The 9,032-nt window shown below is 50.1% G+C and overlaps 1 protein-coding gene across 4 annotated transcripts in view; it reads right to left on the bottom strand.

Moving 5' to 3' along the window:
- The window catches only part of EEF1D (eukaryotic translation elongation factor 1 delta (guanine nucleotide exchange protein)), a 20,631-nt gene extending 11,869 nt beyond the window's left edge, over window positions 1-8,762 (bottom strand). Inside the window, exons 1-3 of one of the 4 annotated variants that reach the window (XM_010002145.1) lie at window positions 8,575-8,762; window positions 4,917-5,040; window positions 2,698-2,766 (exon numbers count right to left, since the gene is read on the bottom strand). In XM_010002145.1, the coding sequence (XP_010000447.1) occupies window positions 2,698-2,766; window positions 4,917-5,040; window positions 8,575-8,675 (294 nt within the window). In that variant the 5' untranslated portion in view covers window positions 8,676-8,762. Of the gene's footprint in view, window positions 1-2,697; window positions 2,770-4,916; window positions 5,042-8,574 lie in introns of those variants that run through there. The other 3 variants (XM_010002141.1, XM_010002142.1, XM_010002143.1) reach the window with 3 other exon arrangements.
- Window positions 8,763-9,032: the final 270 nt, after the last annotated feature.

Here is a 9,032-nt window from a genome sequence, read left to right as displayed (position 1 = left end):
TACCCAGCCAGGTCATTTTAACTTGTAACTCGTTAAGATAAGTAACTTGATAAGACACCTGGGAACATTCCCACGAGGAGGCAAGGAAAAAAGAAATGCACAGCTGAAGAATCTAAACCCAAATCCAGTTAGTTTGAAAAAAGCACTACAAGGCTAGCAAGCAGGTCAGCAGCATGCACTCCTAGTACATGGGTGCTCTTGATGGGATGGAGCTACGCTGGTTGGTACACGGCGCCGCACACCTGAAGTCTTCTCCTCTAACTTCAAAAATAAGGAAGCCCCACCAATTTATGGAGGTTCTGTGAGATGCACCACAGCTAAAAATGGTTGCAGGTAGCCAGCTGGTGAGAGAGCTTGGGTACTCACTCCGGCCAGCGATTTCTGGATATTCTCCCTGGCTCTGGCAATGTCGCGTAGGATCGTGCTGGCTCCGTTCTCCTGCAAACAGTGCAGAAAGAACCAAGATGTTTTGGGGTTTGTTTGTTTTTTTTTTTTAAATTAAAAAATATGAAACATGGGAAACTGCACAGGGAGGAGAAAAAAAGTGAAACATGGGAAAGTGCTCAGGGAATGAAAGAAAAAAAAAAAGAGGGGGGGAGAGTAGGGGAGGGTTCCTTGCAATGATTCAGCGTCACAGAATTGGTGGCAAGGATGGGATCTAAATCCACTGCAATCCCTGGTCACGTCAGGCCACGTGTCCAGAAGATCATCCAGACAAGAGCTTTTCAAAAGCTCTGTCATTATCCTGAAGGGTTTAGACAGCTGCCAGCCAGTCAGAGGGTTGGAGTCACTCCAGTGCTCCTCGGATCTGTTTGTGTGGTGTTACTTGTCATCGTATTCAGGCAAGAAGGGACAGCCCTGACTGAAGTCTTCTAACCAGAGAGGTCTACCTACCTCTACCTACCAGAGTATGGAAGCACAAGGATTTTCCCCCCCATTTTCCTGCCATGCCTTAGCCTAGATTTGGAAAATTCCCTTCTCAGGGCACAAACTCAGTTTCCATGATCCATTTCCATTTGCCTCTCCCAGGCTGCAACCCCACAAGCAAGATCTGAGATGTGAAACTGTCCCCAAGCCCAAACCCCCCTGTGTCAAACAGACCACAGAAGAGCAACAGCCTGGACACATCCAGGTGGTTCCCACTTCCAGGTTGCAGGAAAGGTTTTAAGGAGTGTGGATCTCTTTCCTTAGCAGGGATGTGGCTGATAAAAGTGCTGCAGAATCTCCACCAGAGTCTTCACACCACCTCTCACGGGCAGAACCTCTTCCCTGGAAGATCTTTAGGTGGCATGAAATGGCCCTCACTGCTCTTCTAAGAGTGCTACAGGGGGTTGCACTTCAACACCCACTTCAGGAGCTCATCTACAGCTTTTCATTTTGAATTCAAGTGTCCTGCAGGTGGTATGCCACCATTACACCAGCATGGGCAGCAGGAACAGACAAGAGTGTGCCTAGAAGCTGTAGCTTCAGCCAGAAGCTTCAACACAAGGCAAGGCAGCCATTGGAAACTCTCAAGCAGCTTTCTACAGAACCAACCCAATGCAGAAGCAGTTAAACAGCTCTTGACATAGCAGAAGGAGGTTATGATAGCTCTGGACCTTCCAACACGAATAATCTGGGGCTAATATTCAAGCCTGAACAACTTCAGCTGCAGCAACACCATGCTTGTCCCCCACCTTCCCCCCCAGACTCACCAGTACTGGGATGCAGTCTCCTGCAGGAGCACACTGGGATGTTTCAGGGGTAACAAGGAGAGGAATGGAACTCCTGGTCTCTTTGGAGCCACAGTGCCTCTTTTTAAACATCCTGACATTCTACAAAACCTAACCCTTGCCAAGGGGTAGGTTTAGCTGCTCCAAAAGAGCATCTTCCCTGGCTGAATAGGGACAGGAAGGTGTCCCTGTCCATGCAGAGGGGTTGGAACTAGATTATCTTCTGTGTACCTTCCAACCCAAATCATTCCATGATTGACCCATCAGAGTCAACAGAACTGCAGCTCTGAGGGCTTGTGGTTCAAACTGTGTTGCCTGTTAGATGACAGAGAGCATCTTTGCCCTGTCACTGCAGCCTGGCAAGGTGAAGAGTAGGAACTGCTGTAGCCTGTGATTGTTGTTGGAAGGGTGTTTAATCTCCCAGTACACTGGTTGTACTGGAGAAACTCTTCCTGGAAGAAATTCTTCACTGTGAGGATGGTGAGACCCTGGCCCAGGTTGCCCAGGGAAGCTGTGGCTGCCCCATCCCTGGCAGTGTTGAAGGGCAGGTTGGATGGGGCTTGGAGCAGCCTGGGCTGGTGGGAGGTGTCCCTGTCCTGCTGGCAGCTCAGTGCTTCGCTACCCAGCCAGGTCATTTTAACTTGTAACTCGTTAAGATAAGTAACTTGATAAGACACCTGGGAACATTCCCACGAGGAGGCAAGGAAAAAAGAAATGCACAGCTGAAGAATCTAAACCCAAATCCAGTTAGTTTGAAAAAAGCACTACAAGGCTAGCAAGCAGGTCAGCAGCATGCACTCCTAGTACATGGGTGCTCTTGATGGGATGGAGCTACGCTGGTTGGTACACGGCGCCGCACACCTGAAGTCTTCTCCTCTAACTTCAAAAATAAGGAAGCCCCACCAATTTATGGAGGTTCTGTGAGATGCACCACAGCTAAAAATGGTTGCAGGTAGCCAGCTGGTGAGAGAGCTTGGGTACTCACTCCGGCCAGCGATTTCTGGATATTCTCCCTGGCTCTGGCAATGTCGCGTAGGATCGTGCTGGCTCCGTTCTCCTGCAAACAGTGCAGAAAGAACCAAGATGTTTTGGGGTTTGTTTGTTTTTTTTTTTAAATTAAAAAATATGAAACATGGGAAACTGCACAGGGAGGAGAAAAAAAGTGAAACATGGGAAAGTGCTCAGGGAATGAAAGAAAAAAAAAAAGAGGGGGGGAGAGTAGGGGAGGGTTCCTTGCAATGATTCAGCGTCACAGAATTGGTGGCAAGGATGGGATCTAAATCCACTGCAATCCCTGGTCACGTCAGGCCACGTGTCCAGAAGATCATCCAGACAAGAGCTTTTCAAAAGCTCTGTCATTATCCTGAAGGGTTTAGACAGCTGCCAGCCAGTCAGAGGGTTGGAGTCACTCCAGTGCTCCTCGGATCTGTTTGTGTGGTGTTACTTGTCATCGTATTCAGGCAAGAAGGGACAGCCCTGACTGAAGTCTTCTAACCAGAGAGGTCTACCTACCTCTACCTACCAGAGTATGGAAGCACAAGGATTTTCCCCCCCATTTTCCTGCCATGCCTTAGCCTAGATTTGGAAAATTCCCTTCTCAGGGCACAAACTCAGTTTCCATGATCCATTTCCATTTGCCTCTCCCAGGCTGCAACCCCACAAGCAAGATCTGAGATGTGAAACTGTCCAAGCCCAAACCCCCCTGTGTCAAACAGACCACAGAAGAGCAACAGCCTGGACACATCCAGGTGGTTCCCACTTCCAGGTTGCAGGAAAGGTTTTAAGGAGTGTGGATCTCTTTCCTTAGCAGGGATGTGGCTGATAAAAGTGCTGCAGAATCTCCACCAGAGTCTTCACACCACCTCTCACGGGCAGAACCTCTTCCCTGGAAGATCTTTAGGTGGCATGAAATGGCCCTCACTGCTCTTCTAAGAGTGCTACAGGGGGTTGCACTTCAACACCCACTTCAGGAGCTCATCTACAGCTTTTCATTTTGAATTCAAGTGTCCTGCAGGTGGTATGCCACCATTACACCAGCATGGGCAGCAGGAACAGACAAGAGTGTGCCTAGAAGCTGTAGCTTCAGCCAGAAGCTTCAACACAAGGCAAGGCAGCCATTGGAAACTCTCAAGCAGCTTTCTACAGAACCAACCCAATGCAGAAGCAGTTAAACAGCTCTTGACATAGCAGAAGGAGGTTATGATAGCTCTGGACCTTCCAACACGAATAATCTGGGGCTAATATTCAAGCCTGAACAACTTCAGCTGCAGCAACACCATGCTTGTCCCCCACCTTCCCCCCCAGACTCACCAGTACTGGGATGCAGTCTCCTGCAGGAGCACACTGGGATGTTTCAGGGGTAACAAGGAGAGGAATGGAACTCCTGGTCTCTTTGGAGCCACAGTGCCTCTTTTTAAACATCCTGACATTCTACAAAACCTAACCCTTGCCAAGGGGTAGGTTTAGCTGCTCCAAAAGAGCATCTTCCCTGGCTGAATAGGGACAGGAAGGTGTCCCTGTCCATGCAGAGGGGTTGGAACTAGATTATCTTCTGTGTACCTTCCAACCCAAATCATTCCATGATTGACCCATCAGAGTCAACAGAACTGCAGCTCTGAGGGCTTGTGGTTCAAACTGTGTTGCCTGTTAGATGACAGAGAGCATCTTTGCCCTGTCACTGCAGCCTGGCAAGGTGAAGAGTAGGAACTGCTGTAGCCTGTGATTGTTGTTGGAAGGGTGTTTAATCTCCCAGTACACTGGTTGTACTGGAGAAACTCTTCCTGGAAGAAATTCTTCACTGTGAGGATGGTGAGACCCTGGCCCAGGTTGCCCAGGGAAGCTGTGGCTGCCCCATCCCTGGCAGTGTTGAAGGGCAGGTTGCATGGGGCTTGGAGCAGCCTGGGCTGGTGGGAGGTGTCCCTGCCCATGCAGGGGGGTTTGATCTACATAATCTTACGTCCCTTCCAACCCAAACCATCCCATGACTCACAGCCCACAGATGATCTTTCAAAAGGCTTCATAACTGGGGGGGGGAAGCTTAGTGAGCTCCAGAGAAGACTCTCACACTTGGAAAAAGCAGCCCAGCAAGAGTGGAAATAACACAAAAGAGCACACCCAGGTGGACAGTGGCCTTTTGCCTGCCCTGTAGTGGCTCTGAAAGCTCCAGCCCACCTGCCACAAACCCCACCTGAGCAGCAGCCTCACCTGCTGGCGTGGTGAGCTGCCAACTGGCCCATTCATCTGCTCATAGTATCTTCTCTCCGCGTCGTCGTACTTGTACTTCTCAAACCAGACCTTCTCATGCACCAAGTAGTCCACTGCCATTTTTCTGCAGGAAGGGAAGAAAAACCAAACAAACAACACCAAAACAACAATCAAGTGAGCTCCTAAAAGTACTTCAGCTTGCAGTGAGCTGGTCAGGAGAGCATTTTCTTCCCTGTGCCTGCTGCTCTCTGGTTTCCCCTCTGGTGGGAAGCTTTAACAGGATCCTCTTAAGCAAGTAGGGCAGTTTGATCAACCCCTCCACCTGACCTGACCAAGGGGGGACAGAATAAACCAGCTGCTCCCTACCCTCTTCCACAAAAACAAAGCTTTCAGAGCAGGGTTTTCTAGACCACTCTGGGCACAGGGGAGTTTGCTAAGAAAGAGGTCTCGTGCATGAGACTCCAAAGAAAAAGGGAATGTATTTTAATTCTTAAAATAGCTGGACTAATACTCAGCTATGTGCCAGCAGGAGGGAGCACTGAGTGTGACAGGAGACTCCTGCCACTGCAGCTCACTCATTTAAACAAGTTTCAACCCTCTTTGGGTTGAAACTGCACTGACAGCAATTTTTGGCTATCTCAGGCTAGTACACATCACCAGCAAGCTGCTCAAGGTACACAACCCAATCTTCCCAGAAGGAACAGCCCAGCACCCAGAGCATTCCAGCCTCCAGGAATCTAGATGCACAACTTAAAACAGCATCACAGATGCCCTTTTGGGAGCTGCTGCATGTGTTTGGAAATTAAAATCATCAGCAATGTGACAATTTGGGAGGGACACACATTTGTAATTACAAGGAAGAACAGCAGGAAACATCCTCATGCTGCTGTGAAATGCTCCAAGTTACTTTTCTTCAGTGCAGCAGCTTCCAAAAGTTGTTTAATTTCTTAACTTGAAGGGAAATTATGGAGCCCTTGCAATTATGAGAAAATGATGTGCCCCGATTTCGAGCCAGGGGACAGAAAACAGAGCCAAGAGGAGTCTGAAGATGTGGGGAGAGCAGAAGAAGGGGATTCCTTATATAAGGAACAATTTCTTCCTGGCAAGGGTTGTCAGGGCCTGGCCCAGGCTGCCCAAGGCAGGGGTGGAGTCCCCATCCTTGGAGGGGTTTCCAAGCCCTGTAGGTGCTGAGGGACACGGGGCAGTGGTGGCCTTGGCAAGGCTGGGGGAACAGTGGGATCAGAGGATCTTAAAGGTCTTTCCCAATCAAAAGGTTGGAACACACCATCACCAGATTCCACCACACAACTAGGAGCAACCCACAAGCCCTTTCCTCATCAGCTCAATACCTCACAGGTCTCCAATAAAACACTTTGACAGAAGCCAGCAGGTAATGTCTTCTGGAACACAAACAAACAAGCATCTTTCTCATCTACCTACTCAAAAGACACCAGAGGCCACCACTCCAGACAGGTCCTCTACACTGAAACCATCCCCAGAACTCAACCCTCCAAGACCCCACTTGAGCTGCCAACCAGTATCACCAAGAGAGAACCCCAGACAAATTTATGCCACTTATTTTAGAAAGGACATTGTGGACTTTCCTGGGGAAGGAGTGAAGGACTTGACCAACTATCTACTCCTGTCCAACTGAAGAGAAAATTATCCCAAACAGGACAGTGTGAAAATGCATGTGTGCCTTAAACCCTGTATCACCTGACATAAAGATCTTAAAACCTTCCAGACAATTCAAAGAAAGGATTTTTGGCATAAAAGTGTCAGAAGAGAAGGACTGATGCTCCAAGAGCCTTTTTTCCAAGAACATCAGTCACTGCAAAACAACATCTAAGCCTTCAGATAGGATTCCAGGGCCTTCCAGCCCTCCAGGCAGCAGACTTTGAGGTTCAGTCACCTATAAAAGCACATTTTAAACACTGTGGTATCATCCTGGACCTCACCCAGGCCATAAAAGGCAGCCTTTAAATGTTTGTAAATTGATTTATAACAGCCAGGACCATGAAGGTCACCTACCACTTGAGAAGAAACTCTTCCTACCCAGCTGCATCCACTCACATCCAACCAGCTGTAACCCAGCCAGCCTTGGCCCAAAATTAACAGCAGCTTCCAGGCCAAATGGTTTAACAGATTAGAAAGGTCAGTTTCTCCCGTGATGGAGCAAATACAGCACATGCTCCCACCAGACTGACACCTTAAACTGCATTTCACTCTCATCTCCCAAGCTGGATGCTTGTGGTGATGCTCAAATGTCTTGCATGGAACTCGAGGACCAGCTCAGGTGCTCTGAAGAACTGGGATAAGAGCTTCTCTGAAAGAACTTTTTGGCTTTTTGACAAATTTACAGCTAATCACCACCATTAATTTCTCAGATTCAAGGACAAAACACTCAGAGGTCTCAGCAGACAATTCCACACATGATGACTCCCTCTCATCTTTATGGCTTTTTGCATGGAATACTCATCTAGAAAGGGGAACAGCTTAAGTTTCCCCCCCCCATGCAAAGAGGAGGACCAACCTTAGCTCACCTCCCAGCCCTGACTTTAAACCCTGAACCTCTGGCACCACACAAAGTACTACCTTGAGCCACCAGCATTCACCAGAAGGAGGTTCCTTGAAGGATAGATGGGATAGGAGGAAAATTTTCTTCCCTGAAAGGGTTGTCAGGGCCTGGCCCAGGCTGCCCAGGGCAGGGGTGGAGTCCCCATCCCTGGAGGGGTTTCCAAGCCCTGGAGATGGTGCTGAGGGACATGGGGCAGTGGTGGCCTTGGCAGTGCTGGGGGAATTGTTGGACTGGATGATCTTCAAGGTCTTTTCCAACCAAAATGACTCTACAAGGAGTTTCCCTGAGTTAGCCTGCCCACAAACAGGCTCCCTGGCTCAGGAGCAGTGTCTCCCTACAGTGACAGCCCAGGAATACAAATGTATTCTAGGCTGCACCATAAGAAAAGCGGCCAGCAGGGCCAGAGAGGGCATCCCTCATTTTTGCTCCACTCTGCTAAGATCCCCAGCCCCCCCGCAGTGCTGGGGCCAGAGCTGGCCTATAAGGAGGACACAGAGCTGTTGGAGCAAGTCCAGATGAGGTCCCGGAGGTGATGGGAGGTCTGGAGCAGCTCTGCTCTAGAGACAGGCTGGGAGAGTTGGGGTGTTCAGCCTGGAGAAGAGAAGGCTCCAGGGAGACCTGAGAGCACCTTCCAGTGCCTGAAGGGGCTCCAGGAAAGCTGGGGAGGGGCTTGGGACAAGGGCAGGGAGGGATGGGAGCAGGGGGAAGGGTTTCCAGCTGGCAGAGGGAGCTGGAGTTGAGATGGGAGGGAGAAATTCTTTGCTGTGAGGGTGCAGCGCCCCTGGCCCAGGTTGCCCAGGGAAGCTGTGGCTGCCCCATCCCTGGCAGTGTTGAAGGGCAGGTTGGATGGGGCTTGGAGCAGCCTGGGCTGGTGGGAGGTGTCCCTGCCCATAGCAGGGCGGTTGGAACTAAATGCTCTTTAAGGTCCCTCCCAACCCAAACCATTCCATGCTCCTCTGCCATGCAGGCTCAGGTCCTGCAGACACAAAGGACACCCAAGTCTTCTACACATGCAAATCCCTTCAGCTCACTCCTGACCAGGAATTGTGCACGTGTTACCCCAGAATAAACTTCTCCTACTTCTTTTCTGGCACCAGGACGCTGGAAGCAGAAGGAGCTGGTTGGGAGGGATTTACTACAGCAGATTCCTCCACCCCTGTCCTCTCTCCTGGTCTTGCCATGCCCAGGGCCTCAGCTGCATAGAATCGTGACTCGGCGCTGTCGTACGTCGGCTTGTTAAGCCACACAGTCTCACTGTCCTCATGTAGGAAAAAGCAGGTAGGTGGAGAGTTGGTGGCCATCTCCAGGTGCTTGGTGACCACTTCCTCTCCAGCTCTGTGGCCCTTCCTGTCCTCATGGGGGTTCTTCAGCCCTTGCTGCTGCCCAGCTTGGCCCAATGGATGCCCATCAAACATGTTCTCGTAGAAGATCTTCTCGGCACCGTCATAGAGAGGCTTCTCCAGCCACACCTCGGACATGAGAGCCTGCAAGCTTGAAATCTGTGGCTTTCCCATTACTGTCTCCCGGGCACAACGCCG

Source organism: Chaetura pelagica, unplaced genomic scaffold (genome assembly GCF_000747805.2).
Source record: "Chaetura pelagica isolate M959 unplaced genomic scaffold, ChaPel_1.0 scaffold297, whole genome shotgun sequence".
NCBI classification, from domain to species: domain Eukaryota; kingdom Metazoa; phylum Chordata; class Aves; order Apodiformes; family Apodidae; genus Chaetura; species Chaetura pelagica.
This window is presented reverse-complemented; position numbering and strand designations above follow the sequence as displayed.